Source organism: Euprymna scolopes, chromosome 2 (genome assembly GCF_053919585.1).
Source record: "Euprymna scolopes isolate OS-2025 chromosome 2, ASM5391958v1, whole genome shotgun sequence".
Classification (NCBI taxonomy): Eukaryota; Metazoa; Mollusca; class Cephalopoda; order Sepiida; family Sepiolidae; genus Euprymna; species Euprymna scolopes.
This window is the reverse complement of record NC_136483.1, coordinates 184,608,122-184,632,436: the sequence shown is the minus strand read 5'-3', so window position 1 is coordinate 184,632,436 and position 24,315 is coordinate 184,608,122. Positions and strand designations below refer to the sequence as shown.

Below are 24,315 nucleotides of genomic sequence, written 5' to 3'. Positions count from 1 at the left end.
AAATTTTTGGTTAGCGTGCATAAAGGGAGACCCTAACTTTCAAACATGCCAGCAGGTGGCGCCCGCGTCTGTCAATTGAGGTATGGAAGCACAAAATGGGAACAATTTTCAAATATATTTTGTGTTTATTTTTTTATTTTTAAAAATATACAAAAATATGTAAACTTTTTTTATTAATTAATTTTTTTTTTTTTATCGCATATCTTTTCAAATAACTATGTTTATTTAAGTTAATGTTTTATATAGTTTGTCAAATTTAACATCAAAAACTGACTCTCAAGATCGCCATGAGTTGGGACATCTCCAAAGAACACCCTAAATTACCCTATATGTGCTTCTGGATTGCACTTGCTCACACCACTGCCCTCTATTACCCCCACAACAGCAGAGTTACTACCTTTAGGAGCATATCTGAGAAAATTGATCACATTTTTTTTTTTTTTTATTACATTTTCACCCCAAACAAGGCACATTGCCACTTTGGTGTAGGGGGCTACTATCAGGGGCAACAACTACTGGGGTACTATGTTAGGATTTGGGCAGCAAGATGTCAGTTCACGTTACACTTGAACTTCTGCATGTCAGTACAGTTGGGGAAGCAGGGACCTGGAATGGAATTCCAGAGTCTAGCGGTTCTGTGGAAGAAACTACTGGAGTAGAAAGATCTTTACATTAAGGGATCTCTAATGGGGATGGGATTTAGCTGCTTGTCGGGTTTGTCAAGGGTGTCTATGTCGTGGGGGCACAAGTGTCTGCAGTTCGCCAAAGCAATCACCATTAAAATACTTGTAGAACAGGCAGAGGGATGCAACATTTCGTCGATGGGACAGAGGCTGAAGCTTAGATGCCAGTTCAGGGCCTATCAGATTGGCGACTCTCTTTTGAACCTTGTCAAGGAGCGAGAGACTAGTAGCAGATGCAACCAGCCCAAATGTGACAGCAATACTCCATACATGGGCGAATGGTGGCCTTATAGAGGTACAGGATACTTTCGGATGTTAGTAGTTTTCTAGCACGGTAGAGAGAGCCTACCTTCTTCACAGCGGCCCTAGCAATGTTTTCAATGTAATTGTTCCAACTCATGTTTCCTGTGAACGTTAGTCCAAGCAGTTTGAAAGATGTACTCTCAGATAAAGAGTCACTGGCCATTGCTATTGGTGGTAGTGAAGGTTTCTTGTAATTATTGAAGGAAACTAGTTTAGTCTTGGCAGCATTGAATGTGACCATCCATTTTTGTCCCCATTCCACTACAGATTGGAGGTCATCCTCTAAGATTTTGGCCATTTCTTTAGATATGTGTTCATTTGTTTTCCTGTCAGGCCTGTTATAGAGTGTGGTGTCATCAGCATATATACCCATCTCAGAGGCAATTTTGTCGGGAAGGTCATTAATGAATATTAGGAACAATAGAGGTCCAAGGATAGACCCCTGAGGTACTCCTGCATTTATATCATATTGTTTAGATGTACAACCATCGAGGATAACCTGGATTTTTCTCTTATCTAAGAAGGATTTAATTATATTAAGTATTCTACCAGTGATACTGTATGATCTAATTTTTCTGAGGAGACCCTCATGCCATACCCTGTCAAAAGCCTTAGATATATCTAGAGCTATCGCTCTGCCCTTCCCCGCTTTGTCCAGTGAATGGTATATACGTTCAGAGGTTACAGTGAGGATATCTGCAGTGGAACGGGCTTGTCTAAATCCATATTGTTTGTCAGTCAGAAATTTAGCATCTGTAAGGTGACGGACTAGAGCATGGTTAATTATAGTCTCAAATATTTTGGCGAAAAGTGGGAGGAGGCTAATGGGGCGATAATTTGAAGGGTCAGTTCTTTCGCCAGAATTCTTGAATACTGGTACCACAGAAGCAGTTTTCCAACAGCCCAGAAAGCAAGATTCATTAAGGCATTTGTTGTAGAGTTTGGAGAGAACTGGAGCTACTTCGGCTGAGCATTTTTTAATAGCACAGCTGGGATGAGATCGGGTCCACATGCTTTTGAAGTGTAAAGGTTTTTTATGATAGCATGCACCTGAGCAGGGGTGATTTTTAGATCGTCTAGCGTGGCATCTGTCCGCAAAGGAAAGTCAGGCAGGGGGTGGTTGGAAGGGTCCAATATGGAGTTTGAGGCAAACCGACTGGCAAGCATATTAGCCTTGTCAGTTGCTGAGCAAACAGCCTCGTGATTGTTGGTTAGTGGGGGAATTGCTGATTGCCCATTATTTACTACACTGTTGTAGATTTTCCAGAAGTCACGTGTTCCTAATTTTTGTGCTTCGATGCGTTTTTTAGTGGCTTCAATCAATTCTCTCTTAGCTGTCACTATTTCTTTCTTAACGTTACTTCTAGCTTCTATATACTTCTGTGTGTTTGAACTGGATTTATATCGGTTAAATTTGTGGTATGCATGCTGCCTTTGAGCAATGGCAATTGAACAAGTCGAAGTAAACCATTGGGGAGAATGGGGCTTGCTATAAAATTTCCGCATGGGAACATGTGTTTCAATTGCCATTTTGAACCATTCAGTGGTCTCATTTGCGCACTGTTCAGCAGGAAGAGAAAAAATATTTCCCCATGGGGCATCTCTGATAAGATCACTGATGGCTACCCAGTCAGTCTTTTTATAATATCTCATTGCTTTGGGTCTAGAGTTTAGGGCGATTTCGACCATTATCACTGCATGATCAGCATTCCTGAGTAGGCTGTCAGCATTCGTTATACAATCCTCGGGAACTGGTCAGAAACAGATCTAGAAGTGATGCATGTTGTTCTTGCTGATCAGGGAAACGGGTTGGAAATGTAACAATTTGTGATAGGGAGTGAGATATAGTGAAGCTATGTGTTGTGCTGCCCGCTGCATCTGTGTAAGTAGAAAATTCAAGCCAGTTTTTGTGGTGGACATTAAAGTCACCAAATACATATACTTGTGCGCTAGTGTTGAGGGAGAGTGCTGTATCTATGCTGTCAGAGACTTTGTTTATTATGGTGCAGTCCTGGGTCGAGGGAGAGCGGTAGAGAAAATAAAAGTAGCTAATGTTACATTGTATGTTTAGTCTAAAGCACATAAAGGCTTGATCGTCCGATTCTAGGTTTGTTTCTCTTGTCAAAGGGAGGGTGTTACGAATGTAGACTCCAAGTCCGTGCATATGTCTGTCAGAGTCCTTACGGCAGTGGGAGATAGCCAGGCATGTTAAAGTAGTTAGAGGGGATGGAGGAGTGTAGGTTAGTCTCACTTAGTGCTAGGGTATCCTGGGTGTTTGTTAGGAGAAATGCTTCGACATCATTTAAATTAATTTTAAGCCCACGGATGTTCGTAAATGCAAGTCTCAAGGGAGAAGGCAGGTTGGTTTTGTTTGAGTTTGGCCTGGTTTTAGCGTAATTTTTTTTATTGTACTGTAATTTTTTTTAAGAGTTTCAGTTTAGGTAAGGGATGCTGAACAAGTGGTTATGCAGAATACCAGACATGCAACACAAGCAGACCATCAGTTGTCCTACTATCTACTAAGATTGTGGCCTCGGGATAGCCGTCCAGGGATCAGTGCAGGGTCCCTTTCCATGCGCGACATGGCACTACAAACAACCCGATATTATACAACTGTTGATGGAGCAGCCACTCTAAGTGCTACCAAAGAGTTAGGGGACCTGTACTACTAGTCGGGAATAGCAGCCGGGAACTGTCTATCCAGTACTCTCAACCCATCAGACGATGTTCAACCCAATCTACTAGTACTGGCATTATGGCATTCAAGCACTCCCAAGTGCCCAGTTTAGGGGATGGGATGTGTCGGGAGTGGGGAAAACAGCGTTCATTGCCCTAGTCAGGAAACAAGATCGACCACTGAAGGTCTGTTGACTCCCTGTGATTCGACCTCTACGCCTAGCTAATAGGCAAAGAAGGAGTATGGAAGCTGGGCGATAGACAGTGCCTATCTACTCCTTAAGCAGTTTAGGTTTGCAGACCGGTAATTTGTTTGAGTCACCAGCTCTAGGAAGGTTGTCATCCAAGACTGGAGAGGCCTTCCTCCCCTTAGGTTTAGCTTCAGAGTTTTCCTTCTCCTAGACGGATGACCTGGGAAGATCTACGAGTCCATCAGCACCGAGAGGGTTTTCCCCGCACCTGGGTCGTAATCCAGGTACTTCTGCACCCCCGTGTTGGTGGTTAATGTTAACGGGTTAGTTTAAAAAGGTTATATATCAACTGAAAAATTATACTCCTCAATGTGATTACACGGCATTGCTATTTCATTGTTTGTTACTGGAGGAGGAGCTGAGCAAGAGTCCATGCAGTGGAAGCAGCTATATTTGCAAACAGGTCTGTTGGAAGGAGTTAACGTGATTTGTTTTTTCCTTTAGGTTAAAAAAAAAGTTTCCTTTTCTTATTTTTATGTTGGCTTAGGAATAGGATAATGCATTGCAGAATGGTATGGTATTACGAATTAACTAGAAAAAATTGTACAAGCTCTGGATATTTTAGATAGCAGGAGGGTTAAGTTGTATATTCAATAGATACAAGTAACGTCATTTTTGATATGAAATACATTACAGTACAGGTATAATTGGGAGTAAATTATATGCTATGTCGTATACAGTATGTATAATACAATAAATAGATATATGGGCATATTTCCAGTATATGGAGATTGTAAGTATTAAAAAATCAGGAAGTTGTATTTGCATTATAGAGTATCGATTCAGTTTTTGTATTTAACATTGCTAAGCTAAGGAAGGGACAGCTATTGGTATGTAATATAGATAGTTGTATATCTAAGTAGAGACTGTTTTTAGTGAGTATCCACCTGGATAAGAATAAACTAATGCATGCCTAAGGAGTAGAAATGTACAGATGTTTAGTGATCATGACTTCCAATCGGTCAGCATGCGAAGGTTAAGGGTTGAAAGCTAAAGAGCCCCATCTAAGTCGGGTGTATTGTATGAGTGTTAGTGGCAGCTTGTGGAGTAGAGCAGATTGTTAGTTTTCAAGAGAGGATTAAACATACAGAATACAGTTAGGATTAATTATAAGAGTTTTGAGTGCCAAGTAACGTTTAGTTTGAGAAGAGAAGAAAAATGTTTTTTTTTATACTTAACATGCAAATCAGACATAGGCAGTCAGTCGTCTTGGAGGCAAAGTACATATTGGATATACGTAGCAATTCAGCAAGGTTGCTTGTACCGTAATGAGAAAAAACTATTAGTATATAGTACGTCGGGATTAATTAAATGCAGTCAGTTTGATCAAGCTCAAAGCATTGCATATCTATTCAGTAATAGTCCTAGCGATGTAGCTAATGCCACTGTGTATTTTAGTTTCAAATATAATTGAAAGTAAGACTAACTATATTAGATGGTTTGATTGGCTAGCAAGGAAGCAAGCATTTTCAATACAAGCAAGCTTATAGTAATAGTATATATTAAGTATATTACTTAAATAAAGTCCTAACTCCATCCTGCTGCTTATCCTTTGACTAACATTCATGTCTGTGGGGACTTCAATGTTCACAATGTGGAATGGTTAGCCCACTTAAACAAGACAGATGATAAGGGGAGACTCTGTCATGATTTTTCCATTGCTTATAACTTAACTCAGATTGGTCACGAACCCACCTTTGTGCCCAACACTGACAGTCAGTATGCAAGTCTCCTAGAACTTTTTCTTACAACTTGCCCTGAGCTATGTTCATATTCCATTCTGTCTCCACTGGAATCTTCCAACCATTCGATTGTATCAGTTCAGATAAAAACAAAATGTAATAAGTCCTCAAACGTACCTCTCCATTGTACAGTATATCGATACTCTATGGCTGACTAGGATAGATTCCGTACATTTATATAAGATCTACTCTGCATTCTATGTTTAAAAATAATGTGTCCTCTATAGTATCAGACATGATGGAATGGTTAATTGTAGGTATAGACCGCTTAATACCCTCCAAAATATTCCAACAGAAACCTAACAGCCAACCATGGTTTTCTTCAGATTGTGCTGCTGTCATTGTGCACAGAAATCACTTTTTCCATTGTTTCCAATGTAATAGATGTACTGAGACTAAAGCCGCTTTCAGGACTTTCAACAACCACTGTAAAAGAGTAATAAAGACTGCGAGAGAGTGGTATGCTCATTCCGTTAAGTCTAAAGTAGCTGAGCAGTGGCTTGGTTCCCACCAGTTTTGGCAAATAGCCAACAGAGTCTTGAACATCAATGGACCTGAGGTAATCTCATCAGCATCGGACAAAGACAAAATTTTTGGCAAGAACTTTGCAGCTAATTCTCACCAATGTGACCAAACCACTAACCCCCTGTATTTCCTCCTGTATCTGAAAACACGCTATGTGACATACAAATATCTGTGCGTGGCGTTGCCAAGCTAATCAAAAACCTTGATTCCAGTAAAGCAACTGACCCTGATAGCATTCCAATTATAGTGTTGAAAAAGCTTCAACCAAAACTAAGTCTCATGCTTAAAAAGCTGTTTAAACGTTGTCTTAAGGAGAATTGCTTTCCAACACCCTGAAAAACCTCATCAGTATGCCTTGTATTTAAGAATTCAGATGATCGGTCATCTCCCTCTCAGTACAGACCAATAAGTCTCCCGTGCACCATGAGTAACTTGCTAGAATCTGTGTTAAATAGAGAAGTAGTCAATCATCTTAGCAAAAATGACCTTCTTAGTGACATGAAATACATTCCATTCTGCTAATCTACAGCAGATGTGCTAACAGTTATATCTCATAGGATTAGCAAAGCTCTCAATCGAGGTTTCCTTTCTAGGGCAATTGCTCTTGACATATCAAAGGCCTTTGATAGGGTATGGCATAAAAGTTCTACTTCACAAAATCTCCAGTTACAGTATAGCTGGAAATGTCTTCTCAATTATTAAATCATTTCTCTCTGATAGGTTCATAAGAGTAGTGGTTGATGGACAGAAACCAGAAGCTCACAGTATTAAACACATCCAAGGCTGTAAATGACCAAGTTCTCTCTGATTCTCTCTCTGATCTTGAGCATGTGGTACAATGAGAAAAGAGATAGCTGGTTACTATTAATGCACCTTAGACCAAGCTCCTATCTTTACATCATCACCACTATGATCTTCATCTGGCATCACTTGAAATGAATGGCTGTCGTCTTGGGGAGGCTCCATGTTTTGACAAGCTTCTGAGGGTTTGACCTTTACTCCTGGTCTGAAATGGAACATGTACATAAAATCTGTTGTCAAGGTCACTGGAAAAATGGTGGGATCCTTCTACCGCTCCAGTAGATATCTCACTGCTAATGTAATTCTCTACCTGTATAAGAGCCACGTACGTTCAAGAATTGAGTACTGTTGCTACATCTGAGATGGAGCTGCTAGAAAGAACTTATCCTGCCTTGACAGAGTTCAAAATAGACTTCACAGCCTAGTAGGGGATGCCCTTTTCTCTTCCCTGCAACCTCTTTCCCACAGAAGAGACGTTATGAGCTTGTCTTTGCATTATCATTATTTTCAGGCAAGTGCTCGTCTGAGCACTTATGGTCCCTCCCTTGCCAAACTTTCATGAAAAACACTCGTCTAGCTGAAACCACTCTCAATACTTTCCCCAATCTTTAACTGTGCCTAAACTTAAACATAGATTCCATGAACAAAACTTCTTTCTTAGAACTGCACGCCTGTGGAACTCTCTTCTGTTTACCTGCTTTCCAGCTGACTACAATGTGGTCATCTTCAACTCCAACGTAAACAAATTCTTTATGAACCGTCCCCTTAAGTAATCCAATTGACCAAATTTCCACTACTAATGATTACTACAATATTATCCCATTGACTACTGTACACTCATTAACCCTTATCCTCAAGTGGCCTTCGAGTCTTGATAAATAGTGACTCCTATAAAAAAAAAACTATTTAGATATTTGAAAAATATATTTATTTACAAAAACATGAAAAAAAAATAGAAATAATGAATATGTCACATCTTTTTGTTTTACAGTTTTAGCAGTTTTGAAAAGGTGAATGTGATACAGAAAATATTTTAACAGTTTTAAAATGTGAATGTTTCACATATGTTAAAAAATACATTAAATTCAAACATAATAAGTACAAATCCAACCAATCCAGTAGATGATATTGCTGAAAAATAAAGGTGTTGGCAATATCATCTCCTGGATTCCAAAACTTTTAAACTGACTAAAAAGACAAAGTTTTATGATGAAGTGAGATGTTGTGTCTTGATCCACCATATTTAATAAATAAAGGTAGACACCTCAATTCGAACTACTGAGGTCAAAATCAGCCTTGCAATGGCTACGATTTACCATTAATATCGCTAAAATTTGTAAAAAAAAAAAAATATTTCCGTTATGAAAACCCGGTACTTGTTTAGTTTAATCAAGACATTAAAAAATGAAGATATTGAAAAAAAAAAAAAAACTATATTGTATGTACTCTATATGGAATAAAATTTTTATACAAAAAAAAAAAATTGCTGATTTGAATGATCAAGTATTTTTTTTTTATAGAGGAAAATCAAATTATAATGAGATCGATCGTGTCACGGCCATCTTGCTTATTTCGCGAACAAGGAGGAGGTATCTTTAAACGAAAAGGTGATTAACAAAGGACAAAATGAAAAAAGGATTGAAAAAGTACAGAGAAACTTTGTAAAATAAGTGAAAAAAAAAAAACCCAAAAAACAAAACCAAAAAAAATTTATCTCGGTATTTTTTCTGCCTATGTTTCAAAATAATCTTATAAAATTTTGACAACCTTTAAGTGGTGATTGGAGTTATCTCCCCTGGCACCGCAAAATTAGCAATATGGCTGCGACACGATCGATTTCATTAAAGTTTTATTTTCCTTTGTAAAAAAAACAAAATAAAAACTAAAGCTGCTTTCAGGACTGCCAGAAGAGTAATAAAAAATGCAAGAGAGCTATATGCCCAGTCTGTTAAATCCAAGGTAGCTGATCAGCGGCTTGGTTCCCACAAGTTTTGGCAAATAACAAATAGGATCCTGAACAGAAGTGTGCGTTCTATCCCAACCATTATTAATGGACCAGAGGTCATCTCGTCAGCATCAGACAAGGCCAAACTATTTGCAAAGAACTTTGCAGCTAATTCTACCCTATGCGACGAAGGCCATCAACTCCCCATATTTCCTCCTATAACAAAGAACATGCTAGGTAACATACAAATATCCGTGCATGAGGTCGCCAAGCTAATCAAGAACCTTAATTCCAGTAAAGCAACTGACCCTGATGGCATCCCAATTATAGTGTTAAAAAAGCTTCAACCAGAACTTGCTCCCATACTTACAAAACTGTTTAAGCGCTGCCTTAAGGAGAAGTGCTTTCCGACTTCCTGGAAGACCTCATCAGTTTGCTCTGTATTTAAGAACTCAGGTGATAAGTCATCTCCCTCTCAGTACAGACCAATAAGTCTCCTGTGTGTTATGAGTAAGTTGCTGGAATCCATATTAAATAGAGAAATAGTTAACCACCTCAGCAGAAACAACCTTCTTAGTGACACACAATATGGTTTCCGCTCTGCAAGATCTAACGCAGATGTGCTGATGGTTATATCTCATAGGATTAGTTAATCTCTTGACAAAGGCTTCCTTTCTAGGGCAATTGCTCTTGACATATCAAAGGCCTTCGACAAGGTATGGCATAAAGGTCTACTTCACAAGATTTCCAGCTACGGTATAACTGGAAATGTTTTCTCAATCATTAAATCATTTCTCTCTGATAGGCTCATAAGAGTAGTGGTCGATGGACAAAAATCAGAGGCCTGCAGTATTAATGCTGGAGTCCCTCAAGGGTCAATCCTGGGCCCAACTCTCTTCCTGATCTACATCAATGACCTCCCTAAACACATACTTAAATCATTCGTTGACATCTATGCTGATGACACGACCATCTACGGCAACACATCAAAGGCTGTAAATGATAGTTCTCTCTGATTCTCTCTCCTCTGATCTCGAGCGCGTGGTTCAGTGGGGGAAGACGTGGCTGGTTACCTTTAATGCATCTAAAACCAAACTCCTATCCTTACATCATCAACGCTCTGATCCCCATCTGGCATCAATTGGGATGGATGGCTCTCGTCTGGGAGAGGCCCCGTATTTTGACAAGCTTCTGGGTTTGACCTTTACTCCTGATCTGAAATGGAACACGTACATCAAGTCTGTTGCCAAGATCGCTGGAAAGATGATGGGATTCTTCTACCGCTCCAGAAGATATCTCACTACTGATACAATTCTCTATCTATATAAAAGCCAAGTACGTCCAAGGATGGAATACTGCTGCCATATCTGGGCAGGAGCTGCTAAAAACAGCCTATCCTGCCTTGACAGAGTACAAAATAGACTTCGTGGCTTAGTGGGGGATGCCCTTTTCTCTACCCTGCAACCTCTCTCCCACAGAAGAGACGTTGCGAGCCTATTCCTGTTTTATCGTTATTTCCATGGCAGGTGCTCGTCTGAACTCCAATCTCTGGTACCCCCTCGCCAATCTTTCACGAAAAACACTCGTCTACCTGAATCCACTGTGAAAAATTCCCCCCACTCTCTATCTGTGCCTAAATTCAAAACGTGGATTCCATGAACAAAGCTTCTTTCTTAGAACTGCACGCCTGTGGAACTCTGTTCCGTCTGCCTGCTTCCCACCTGACTACAACTTGGATGTGTTCAAGTCCAACGTTAACAAATTCCTAATGAACCGCCCCCTTAAGTAAACACTTCATCAAATCTCCACACTAACGTAAATGTACTTGCAATAACCCTTATCCCTGAGTGGCTTCCGGGCCTTGATAAGTGGTGACCACTGTGTAAAAAACAAAACAAAAAAAAACAAAAAAAAACTACTTAATCAATTTACGTGATTTTTGGAATATGACATTTTTGTTTCATGCCGGGTACGAATTTTATAAAGATTTTACTGTATTTTTTTTTCTAATTAAGTTGGACTCTGGGCTTGCACACAAAAATTATAAAAGTAAAGACAAAACATGTCTACTAAAGGGGAGATCATTATTTTTATATTTTCCAAGAGTTATCTCCCCATTAAAAATTGGCGCATTTTTATAACACAGGAAAACACGTGTTCTCTTACGTACCATCTTGATATTACTGTCTGACATTCTTCCCTCATAAATCAAATCGGCTTTTGTTTTTTAAATTGAATAATAATAAGACGAAAGTAATCCAACAATGGTTGACGGCATCAAGTTAAATCTCATCTGTGCCATGTGCAGAAACAAAGGAATCGGTTTAAACAACCAACTACCTTGGAGATTTCGGTAAGTGAAGCGAAGCGAAGCGAAGCGCAAACGAAAATTCAAATTTCAGATATTTTCATGATATATTTGCCAAGATTTCTTGGTACTACTACAGTTTATCGCCGAAAATGGACACGCCATTTTACTTCGGGCACCTGTCGTTAAAATCAGAGGTAAAAATCAGTATTTTAAACTATGACCGAAGTAGGAAAAAAAAAAAAAAAAAGGTACCAGTGCATAGTGCAATCCGTGCTGAAATAATAACGTTATTATTTAAAAAAACCATTCTTAACATGGGGAGGGGAGGGTGTTTTGTAACTATTCTATACTTTAACCTTAGAATTGAATATAAAAAAAAAAAGGGTAAAACTATACAAACACCGTGACAGCGAATTAACCCTAACCCTAACCCTAACGCTGTCACGGTGTTTGTATAATAATACCAAAAAAAGCATATCAGAAAACTTTAATTAAACTTGTAAATTAAACTTAAAAAATAGCGCAGATCACTAAGTGCACTAGCACCAAAAAAAAAATTACAAAATTGTTTTTTTTTTACGCAGACATTTCAAATGTCTTTACAATTATATTTTGATAAAAACGTGTTTTTCCGTTGTAAACAAAAAAAACAAAAAAACTTTTTGATGAAATTAAGTGAAATTTTTTTTAGGAGAACTTCGTTCGATAACGGCTACATACAATTTAAACTTTTTTCGGTATTTTCATTTTTTAATGTCTTGACTAAATGTACAAGTACCATTTTATTATACAATAAATGTTTGGGTGATTTTGAAGATTCGTCTTCCTTTGTTTACAAAGCCATTTGGCGGAAGTGACGTCCGACATATTTTTAGCTACGGATGACCAAAACCGTATAGAATGAACTTTTTTTTTCTTTTTTTTTTAGAAGTTTTATTCAAACAATTTTTATTTGAACTTAATGGACTGTTTTTTTTTTTTTTTTTAATATTTATTAACTGTTTTATTCTTTTTATAAAAAAAAAACAACCAAACTTTTATAATGAAATAAGGACTGTTTTCCGAACATCGAAATTTTAAAATTAAATTTTTTATTTAAAAAAAAAGAAAAAAGACGGTGTTTTTTTTTTTTTTTTCTTTTCGAGATTTTTTTTCTCCATTTATCACTTTGAAATTTTATTCAACAATAACCCCCCCCCTTTTTTTTTTTTTTTAAACTAACTTTAATTTCAAAATTTCGATATCGACGTTTACCTAACTTTTATTATAAAAGTTAGGTAAATGTTCCTAAACATATTAATGGGGGAAAAACAGTTCATAAATCTAAAAAAGAAAAAGTTTAAATAAAACTTCTAAAAGTTAATCAAGCCCCAGTTCAACACCTAACATCTGCTAAACTCCTGACCGACAAACTGGATTCAGGCAAGCCCATTCAACAACAGATATCTTAACTGTAGTCTCTGAACGTATATACCGTTCACTGGACAAAACAGGGGAGGGTAGAGCCCAGCCCCAGGCCACCGCCGCCGAGATATATTATTAACATGTTAATACCTCGGTAGAGCGGGAGGCCTTGATATATCTAAGGGTATGGCACGATGGTCTTCTAAGGAAAATTAGATCATATTGTATCTCTGGAAAAATACACAATGTAATTAAATCCTTCTTAAGAGAAAAATACAAGGTGTCTTCGACGGTCGTACATCTAAACTATATGATATAAATGCGGTCTATCCTTGGACCTTTATTATTCCTGATATTCATAAATTACCTTCCTGATAAAATTGTTTCGGAGGTGGGTATATTTGCCGAATGACACAACCTTCTATAACGGGCATGAGGGGAAAAACATATGAACACCTATCTACGGAAATGGCAGAATCATTATAGGATGACCTCCAATCTGTAGTGGAATAGGGACAAAAATGGATGATCACATTCAATGCTGCCAAGACTAAGCTTGTTTCCTTCAATAACTACAAGAAACCTTTTCTACCACCAAAGGCAATGGCTAAGAATACTGCCTGAAAGTACTTCCTTTAAACTCCTCGGCCTAACGTTTACAGGGAACATGAACAGGAATATATACATTGAGAGCATTGCCAAGGCTGCTGCAAAGAAGGTAGGCTACCTAAAAGTATCCTGTACCTCTATAAGGCCACCATTCGCTCATATATGGAGTATTGCTGTCACATTTGGGCTGGTTGCATCTGCTGTTTGTCTCTCACTCCTGGACAGGGTTCAAAGGAGAGTCGCCAACCTGATAGGTCCTGAACTGTCATCTAAGCTTCAGCCTCTGTCCCATCGATGAAATGTTGGATCCCATTTCCTGTTCTACAAATACTTTAATGGTGGCTGCTCTGACGAACTACAAGCACTTGTACCTCCTCGACGTGACTACCCCCAACAAACCCGACAAGCAACTAAGTCCCACCCCTTTACAGTAGAGATCCCTAGGTGTAAGAAAGCCTTTTACTCCAATAGTTTCTTCCCCAGAATTGCAAGTCTTTGGAACTCCCTTCCAGTATACTGCTTTCCCAACTGTACTGATATGCAGAAGTTCAAGTGTAATGTGAACAAACATCTTTCTACTTATCTCCCTTCATAATGTCCCCTACTTCAAAGTCACACTTGCCTTGTTTGGGGGGAAGATTGAATAATAATAATAATAATAATAATAATAATAATAAAAGGTTAATTCTATACAGTTTTGCTCATCCGTAGCTAAAAATATGTTGGACGTCACTTCCATCAAATGGCTTTGTAAACAAAGGAAGACTAATCTTAATGATTACCATGTTTGGTTTTCAAATGGCGCTCGCCAAGTTTAAACAATTATGAATGTCATTTTCAATTTCTGTGTTTTAATGTCTTTTTTCATTTTCTGTTTTTAATAATAAATATATATACATTTAATCAAAAACTCCATGTTTTCATTAATTAAATGGAAACATTTTCAATTAAACAATTACGTATATATGTTCTCTTTCACTTTCTTTATTTACTTTTTTTCAAAGATCTTAATATCTAGTTTAATTTTTTTGTTGTTTATTTCCTATTTCGGCAATAGTTTAAAATATTGATTTCTCCCTCTGATTTTAATGGCAGGTGCCCGAAATAAAATGGCGTCTCCGTTTTCGGCGATAAACTGCAGAAGTACTGATTTTTTAGCGATTCGTAACAATTAATAATAATAAAACAAAAAACAAAACAATAGTCGAAAGTAATTACCAAAGGCAAGAACACTTTGTCATGGAACAAAGGGTATTATTTTAGAAAAAGCGTGAACTCGGACTAGTAGATAAAAATATATTGTTTTTGTAGATTTCGGTGCTAAAAATGAATCTGTATCCGTCGCAAATTAATAGTTTCAGAGACCTCAACATTTTTTTTAAGGGATTATTTTCTTTATAAAATCTGCTATAATGGCGTAAGTCGGCTAATTACGCATGCGCACAGACCGAAGAGAAATCATATTTATTTTTCAAAATCAGCATTTTATTAGTTTCCGTAAGTAAAAAATAAATACCACAACACATCGTTGTATCTGTTCACGTTATTTTGGTTCTTGCGTTCACGTGCGCACGACGACCATAAAATGACTTGTCACATTGCGGAGGAATTTTTAGCGGGCATTTAAAAAAAAATATGGTTCATTTTTGTGTGTTACGTAGTTTTTAATGCTTTTTAATTTATCTAAAAAAATCAGTTTTCATGAGCAGTTTACAAAAACATGACCGTTTTTTCGTAAGTAACGTGCCGAAAATTATCGAGCAGAGTAATGATTAACATTTCACAAAAATTCTGTGTTTACATTGGCGGGGCGGAGGGGGGCGGCGGCGATGTTGCGCAACACCGCCGCCGTCACCGCCCCCCTCCGCCCCGCCAATGTAAACACAGAATTTTTGTGAAATGTTAATCATTACTCTGCTCGATAATTTTCGGCACGTTACTGAAAAACGGTTAATTTAACTGCAGAAGCACCTGTTAAGCTATACAAGTTCTATATATGATTGCCCCCCCCCCCCTCCTCCGAAAAAAAAAAACGAAAAGCATAAAGACTGGTTTTTTGTAAACCAGTCGTGAAAACTTACTAACAGTATTATTTTTACTATAAAATGAGGTAAAACCTTTTTATTTTATGAAAATATTTCTTGTGATTTAAAATGTCTGCCATGTATACATGCGCCTTGTAAAATGTCACGTGACTATCGCTCATGCGTAGCGTAAATGAAGTCGGTGAAATGGCCTATGTGTGCATGCGCAATCAACTGACCTACGCCATTATAGTGGATTTTATAAAGAAAATAATCCATTGGGAAAATATTAATATCTCCGAAACTATTAATTTGCAACGGATACGGTTTTCAGATTCTTTTGTAGCACACCAAAATCTACAAGAAAAATATTTTTTTTCTACTAATTCAAGTTCACGCTTTTTCTAAAATTTTACGGAACAAAGTGAGTCTCTTGTTGCGGGACTACGGGTCTCGGTGTTGGTCCCGCCAACTCCAAAAAAAAAAAAAAAAAAAAAAAAAAAATCAAGTGTAAAATGGTGGTGGCAATCAAACAAAGATGACTGAGGCGGATGAATAAACGTAATACAAAATTTATTTTTTCAAAATCTGAAATAAATGAAAAGAGAAGATAAGAAAGTACTTGCAATAACCCTTATCCCTGAGTGGCTTCCGGGCCTTGATAAGTGGTGATCACTGGGTAAAAAAAAAAAAAAAAAGAAAAAAGTTTCTTCATAATTGGAAGTCTCTTCCTGCGACTGAGGTAATGAAATGAAATAGAAAAAAGTCCATCGCTTACTTTAGCAGAGAGATAGAAAAGGGGTAAAAAAATTAATTTCCGTGGAAAATTAATTCTTGATTGCGCGCGCGTTTAACGTACTGGGGACAGAGTCGAAGGGTCGACTGATTGGTTTGGGCACAAAATGCCCTATTTATTGATTGCCAACCGGCTCCACGAACACTGTCAGATAAAAAATATTTTTGAAATTTTTTTTTTTTTTGTAATCCGATTGGATGAAAAAAAACCCATCTTTATGACGTTAGGTGCTTTCCCAAACGTCTGCGTGAAAAGGTAAAGTTTTGTTTATAAGTCCACAATCTGCGTGCGCATAAAAAGATGATGTACGCGCAGCTGAAGTAATCTTTATACAGGCGCATGCACAATTGGGTTTTACAGTGGGGCTGCGCGCTATTATTCTATTTGAGTAGATCTCGCTGTGACTACAGCGAGGCTGCGATACTTTTCTGATGCGTGACTTATTCTATTTTGTCCTCTGTCCAATGAAATAGAATTCCTTCTAGACTAAGAAAATTTTAATATTTATTCCATTCCAGAACCCCCCCCCCCCCTTGTTTTTATTTGGAGCACTGGCTTTTCCCCTACATTAAAAACCGACCTTGTGTCTCACTTTGTATCGTAGGGGGAGGGCAAGTAAGCAGGAACTATTTATTTTTGTGTTTTAAAATAACTTTAAAGCAAATTTAAGCTTTCATCAAGTTCCGTCTGTTAGTTTATCACGTAAGCTGATATTTGAGCTTGCTAGTAAATGCCCTGGAAAAGTCACTTCTGATTAATGTTTACGAGTTTTAGTAAATGTTACCTTATGCTACAACAGAACCGTGACCATTCTAATTTTTTTTAGAAGGTAATAGAGGTCACCCACAATGAATCTGATAATCAAACCCGTCGCAAATTTACAAAGTTTGCATGGTAATTAACTCCTGGGACTATTTTGTGCCATTTCCTGCCTTCGTTAACGCTACGTGTGAACGTGTATTAGTGTTTTCTTACATAAGACGTCCATGTGCACACGTGTGTAGTAAAGTGACTTGTCACATTGCGGAGGAATCTTTAGCGGACATTTGAAATAGAAAATTAAAAAATAATAATGTGCTTCATTTTTTTTTTTTTTTTTTTTGTTATTACATAGTTTTTAATGCTTTTTAATTGAGCTAAAAAATTAAGTTTTCACGAGCAGTTTACAAAAACATTTTTGTTTTTCGTTCTCTTTTGGAGGAGTGTATTCAATTATAGAACTTGTATAGATTTTTAACAGGTACTTCTGCAGTTTAATTTACAGTTTTTCCATAAGTAACCCGCCATCACAACACCTCCAAGCCTGTCCACTGTTTCCCCCCCAAATGTAAACAGAATTTTTATGAAATATTAAATGGTTCTTCTGCTCAGTTAATGTCAGCATGTTACTTACGGAAAAATGGGTAATTAAATTGCAGAAGCACCTAGTTCTATAATTGAATACACCCCTACAAAAAAAGAGCGAAAAACAAATGTTTTTGTAAATTGCTCATTGAAAACTTACTCACAGCATTATTTTTACTATTAAATGAGGTGAAAACTACTTTTTATTTTATGAAAAATATTTCTTGTTATTTAAAATGTCCGCTGTGTATTCATGCACCTTCTGAAATGTCATGTGATGATCCATGTGTGCGCGAATATAGTAAGAATTGCTACCGTGCGCAGTGTTAATGAAGACGGTGAAATGGCATAAAATAGTTCTAAGGTTGATAAATTTTACTTAATTTCATCAAGTATTTTTTTTTTTTTTTTTTTTTTTTTTTTTTTTTTTACAGCGAAAAAACAATTGGTACTTGTACAGTGTAATCAAGACATTAAAAAATGAAAATATCGAAAAAAAAGTTTAAATTGTACGTATCCGTTATGGAATAAAGTTCTCTGAAAAAAAAATCACTTCATTTCATCAAGTAGTTTTTTTTTTTTTTTTTTTTTTACAGAGAAAAAACAATTTGTTATAATACCGAGCAAAAGGTTCGATTTTAAGAAAGAAAAGCTAGTATTAAAGATGGGGAGGGAGTGTCGGTGCTTTACATGGAGTTATCTCCCCATGGCGTGTTAAAAATTTCCACAATGGCTGACTTCAACACGCTCTCATAAAAATGTATTTTTCCACTGTAAAACTAAAACTACTTAATCAAATTAAGTGAAGTTTTTTTTCGGAGATCTTCAGTTTAAAATAGATACGTACAATATAATTTTTTTTTTTTTTTTTTTCTTTTTCGATATTTTAATTTTTTAATGTCTTGATTAAACTGTACAAGTGGCAAACAATTTGTTATGATACCGAGCAAAAGGTTCGATTTTTAGGAAGAAAAGCTAGTATTAAAGATGGGGAGAAAGTGTCGGCGCTTTACATTGAATTATCTCCCCATGGCATGTTCAAAAAAATTTAAAAATTCAAAGATGTCTACCTTCATTGTGCTGCCATAAAAATGCGTTTTTCCACTGTAAAAAAAAACAAAAAACTACTCAATCAAATTAAGTGAAAATTTTTTTTTTTGAGATTTTCAGTTCAAAACGGATACGTACAACATAACCTTTTGATATTTTCATTTTTTAATGTCTTGATTAAACTGTACAAGTGCCAGAGCTGGTAACACCTTGAAAGGTAATAGTCCTTTATCTTCAGCAATAACTAGAATTCGGGTTCAGCACTGTCCGAAGATTGTATTAATTACAAGTGTTTGAAGGGGTTGGTATGATGCCTTGTTCATTGTATTTAACAAAAAAATGCCCTGTAAAATCCACACCCACCTGTTTGAAAGGGGTGAACAAAATTTACTCTATGAGAGGGTAGTTGAAACCTGGAGGGGGCCTGGCAGGGCAGCGTACCAATCCTCTTACATGTAATGCAACTGCAGAGAAATGTCATAACTGCTTGTCTCCCCTGGGGAGTCCAAAATCCGGATAACCGTGCTAAGGGTTGAATTTGTTCCCATATGGCAGTAAATTAAGTGTGCTTCATTAATGACCAGTTTAGTCAGATGATTTTTTTTCCTAACAGAATAAGGAATTTTAGTTCGAAAAGAATATTGGAGTTGTGAATGCGTCCCCTAGTCTGCATCAGACCATAATTATCTTAGAACAAGCCGGTCCTGGATATGACCTTAAACTATATCCGATGGTGAGGGCCCCAGCTTGCAGGCCTTAGGGAGTGTGGAGCCACCCTTTAATTGCCATTGCTCCCAGGTCCACTCTGACCCGGAGTGGTAGCACCTGTTAGGGTCCCAACTATGGGTTAAATAGAATACGACTTAAAAAACAAATATACTATATTAAAAAATCGTTCTTCAAAATCACCAGATTCAGCATTAAATAACCTGAAAAGGGTTGATATGCCGTAAAACAAAACAACCAACCCACTTAGAACAAGCCAAGAGCTGCTACCTTTGGAGGTGCAACCTTATTTGAAGGTTATTTTAAATCTAATTCAAAGGGAAAAACTTTGCTTTGCATGTGAGAAAAGAGCAACAGTTTAGCTCTTTTATATTCTTGTCAGCGCTTCGGTGTTGTAACTTATCACCGAATCTTAAAACCTTTTCTAAGACATTAAATAATGTAGAGAAATCAGATTATTTTAAAAGTAAACAATTCTTATCCGAGCCGGCTTCATCCGAGAACATACGGGAAACAATTTTCCTGTTCGTCGTTAAGACAGGGTAAGGGAGATGTGGGTCAGCTGATTCTATCTTGGTTTAGCCAATCTGGGTCATATACCCAGAACTTGAATACTTGTGCGAACTTAGACGTAGTAATGTTTGCGCGAGCCTTTTCTAGTCTCACACAAAAACACGCGTTCACATTTCAAACTATATTACTTGTCATATACATACGCGCACACAAACATACGCGCCCACTTCCACACACGTACATACATACACTCACATTCACGTGTATATACACACACGCTAATGTACACACATGTACTCGCATACACGCAGGCAAGGACAACGTCACTTCCCCTTTCAAAGGAAATCCACACAAACGCAAAAGACACACCGGAAACAAGTATAAAAGGAAGAGACGAGCTGTTTTGAGCTGGTCGGTCTACGGACCGACGCGCGTACCTCACGCCATTTGCTACTATGTGGGGCAAAAAGCTAACAGACCGTACGTACACATTCTCGCTTTTTCTCTATCTACTACTAGTCCCTGAGAACACCTTCACGTAGCTGACTGCTAACAACCGTCTATCCTTTTCTTTGTCTACACGATGGACTGCCATTTCTCGTTCTATTACATTACTCACTTCTCTTTCCACGCGCAAACAAATGATAGTGACCCGAACTTGAGATGAACACACATTTCCTTTTCTTTCTACAACACCAGTCCTGCAACGAACGATGGTTACATCCGCGCGGACATGAACACATGTTATATCTAAAACATTCTTTCAACAGTAAATAAACAACGTTTATCTTATCCATGAATTGAGTCTTTGTTTCCTTCAATTCTATTCGTTTCATTATTTTCTTGTAGTGAGTTAGGGTATTATTATATCCTGGTCCGCAACATGTCTCTAGTTAATAGATCTGTGGGATTATCCGGCAAAGGTACATACTTGAGGTTAGGGAGTACCCCAAATTTGAGGTTAATCTCCTCCAAGGATTTATTTATATCCGATATACGATTTTCCACAAAAAAATATTTTTCTTTTTAACCCTTCCTGTTTAAAATCCATGACAGGGCTACTTGTGCATCTGACACAAGGAAAAAGGCATGAATAATGATAGGCATTAGGGTCTCCAAGATCTGAGGAAACTTCGAAATTCGAATTTATCTGATAAGGGGGGACCCACTAAAATTAGGACAGTTCAATTCCATTCTCATTGGTTGAATAGTAGTAACTCCTTTTAAACCTGATTCTTCTTGGCTTCAACTCGAATAATTTTATTCTCATATCAGTAGTAAACTGCGCCGATTCTCAACACAGTTTCAATTTTTCTTCAATGGGGGATTTTAGAATCAACTGGTCAAACAGGTTGTCCAATTCAGTTAACCATTTTTTAACATCCAAAGAGCTCGATTCGTGAGAGGCTAGTCTAGTAGTATTTCGATCAACCAGTCCAATGTCCTGGTGATACGAAATTTCTTCACTTTGATCTGGGAGATCAAGCCCTTATTAGTCATAGTTTAGTGGCTCGAAGCAAAAAGAACAATTAACAGGTGGAAAAAATTTCCTAAAAACAGACCAAGCTTGATAAAGCCAGAGAAATATATTAAAAAAAATTGAGAATACTAATTGTTGTGAATAATATTAACCCTTCCAACTAATAAGAAGGGAGGGGGGGGGGAGCAAACAAAAAAAAAATAAACGGCGAAAAGAAATAAACGACCATACTAATTTTCGCGGTCCAAGGGAAATAACTCTTATGATCTTTGAACAAGAATATAATTTGATTTATTTATTTATTTTTTTTCAAAGTTCAGCATGCAATCATTTAGATGTAATTAAAAAAACAATATTAATGAAATTTTAAACAGCAGACAAGAACCCAACATTTAATAAAAAAATAGTTTAGTCAACTAGAAAAAAAACATTCGAATATACATATATAGGTATGTGAATTGAATTATTTATTCAAAAATATATATATATGTATGTATGTGAATTATTTCTTTTTTGATAGAAAGAAAAAAAAATTAAACTCACTTAAATCAAGTGGCAAGACGAGGCAGTATTAAATGTGAATAAATTAATTTAAATCTTTATTAAAGAAGACTCTCAAAGGTTAAGCGAACAAGCTTAAATAAATTTTATAAGCCACAAATCACCTCGTGGCATTAATTTCTAATTTAACGTAATGGCAAAGATTTTTTTCAAGCATTACGACAATCAAATATGAATAATGACTGAAGGTTTTTATTTTTTATTTTTTTTTAACAATTATGACATCAAATATGAATACACATATCAAATATTTAATTATTCCGAAATACCTAGCATTTAAAGCTAACTTAATTAATTTTAAACCCTAAGTTTTAACAAATTATTTAGCAACAAACTACAAGTTTAAAATAATTCCTTTTTTGCAAAAAAAAAAAAAAAAAAAAAAAAAAAATGGGGAGATATTTCTTCTCACCTGTTTTCGCTGCAACACAGTGGCAAAAAATTAACAATTGCAACAAAGCATATCTCTAAAATTCGACACAAATTTTATTTCTTCTTCGTTGCAAAAAAGGAAATGCCTATTTTTCCTCTGAATAAAGCTGGTAACACCTCGAAAGGTAATAGTCCTTTATCTTCAGTAGGAACTGGAATTCGGGTTCAGCATTGTTTGAAGATTGGGTTAATTACAGCCGTTTGAAGGGGTTTGTATGATGCCTTCTGATGAAAAACTCAATTCTCGACTAGAATCAACATCACAGAAGTTCATAAAGAATGTTCATTTGAAGGCGAAGTCATTAATGATAAATCAATAATTCTGACCTTAAAAAGTTTCTGGGAGACATATATAATAATAACTTAGCCTAATCATTTAGGCTTTAAAATGAAGTTTGAAGGAGATGCCCAAATTCCTCATATCCAGAGAGTTGAGTTCCATGTTTCTTTTCCGGCTGCTTGTCTAGAACTGTCTGAAAAAAGAAAAGGCATTCAAAAGCTCGCCAAGCCAAGTCCAAGTAGTTAAAACATCAACCAATCTGATTGGTCTAAACAAAGACTGGGTGACCAATGAGGGGCCTGCTTATAATTGTAGAATTTCTCGCACAAATGTTATCTTAGCTAATAAAAGTTATACGTACTTGGCGCATTTTTTTGCGTTTTAAGTAGTTTAAATGTCCTTTATTTGATCTCAAATATTCACTTTTTATTACTTGGTAGCCAACAAGATTTTTTTTCTTTAGTCGTTTGGTTAACATGTGCAAAATTTAAATGAGATTTTCTTATTCAGCATAGTCCAATTTTTACATTAGGTCCACCTCTATAATTTTTAACATAATGAGGTTGAGGGTGTTCATTCCGAAAGCTGTTCTTAACAAGAGGAAGTTAGGAGTGTTTATTTCGAAAGCCATTCTTAACATGGGGAAGTAAGGAGTGTTTATTTCGAAAGCCGTTCTTAACTATTTAAAGAATATTGTGGCAGTAGACCTATTTGTTTATCGCGTGCGCATACAAACATGGCCGCCAGTGAATTAGAGTGCATAATACAGGTTTTTATATCTCGGAAACTAATTGTCTTTGCAAAATTTAAATGATTTTCTTATTCAGCATAGTCGAAAAACCTACAAAAGTCATTATTTTAAAGAAAATTTTGGAGGTGGAGCTAATATATAAAAAAAAATACCAAAAAGTTTAATTTTCAACCGATCTGTATATGTTTGTAGTTAAGACGAAACAAAAAAAAAAAGCCACCAAAAACAAATATGTTACCAAAGGAAAGATAAGTACTCTTTTACATACATGGATAATTTGTTTGTGTTTTAACTTATTTTAAAGTGTGTATTTACTTTGGAAAATAAAGTAGTGTTGAGTCTTAAGTTAGAACAAGAAAAAATGGCTGACACCCTAGGCGGTCATCTGGAAAGTCTTGATAATCGCTTGAAAATTAAACAAAATATTAGTAGAATATTCCATTTTCACTTTAGTAACATTTTCTGGATAGATTTCTATCAGTATTTTGTTTAATTTTTGATTCTTGAGCAATTAAGTCTTCGCAGGTGACTGTCGAATGCCAAATCACTGTTTTATAAGGTTCGTTAACTTGGCATAGACTTGCTAGATTTGCAGTTTAAAACAATCTTCATTTGTTAGAAAACATTGAGTTAACATGTTCCTGTGAAAATTTTACTTTCTTTTGGAAGTGAAGTGTATCCCAATGAAGCAGAGAAAAAAATTCTCTATTCGAGTCAGTAGCCTTTTGGTGTTCATTCAAATAGCACCAGTCACTACAGCCTATCATGCCGCTAGAGAATTTTAGGTTTCAATTTTTTTTCAAAATATGAGATTTTAGTGGGTGATCGGTTTACTATAACGAAAACTGATAAAACTATTTATAAGCACTACCATTTTGTTTTTGTATGAAAGAAAAAACCCCCCAAAAAACAGACAAAATGTAAAAATAATTTTTTTTACAATGATCACAAAATATGCTATTCGTACAGTTTAATGAAGGCATAAAATATGAAAATATTAAAAAAAAAAAGTTATATTGTATGTACCCGTTACGGAATTAAGTTCTTAGAAAAAAATTTCACATAGTTTTTTTTTTACAGGGGAAAAACAATTTATGACAGCAAGCAA

The 24,315-nt window shown here is 36.4% G+C and overlaps 2 protein-coding genes across 2 annotated transcripts in view; one reads left to right on the top strand and one right to left on the bottom strand.

Moving 5' to 3' along the window:
• The window catches only part of LOC145299367 (WD repeat domain-containing protein 83-like), a 76,808-nt gene that overhangs the window by 46,674 nt on the left and 5,819 nt on the right, over window positions 1-24,315 (bottom strand). The window lies entirely within an intron of this gene.
• LOC145299393 (dihydrofolate reductase-like) overlaps window positions 11,050-24,315 on the top strand; it is a 65,934-nt gene continuing 52,668 nt past the window's right edge. The window contains exon 1 of the mRNA XM_080144399.1: window positions 11,050-11,279. Within this exon, the coding sequence (XP_080000525.1) occupies window positions 11,191-11,279 (89 nt within the window). The 5' untranslated portion in view covers window positions 11,050-11,190. The remainder of the gene's footprint in view (window positions 11,280-24,315) is intronic.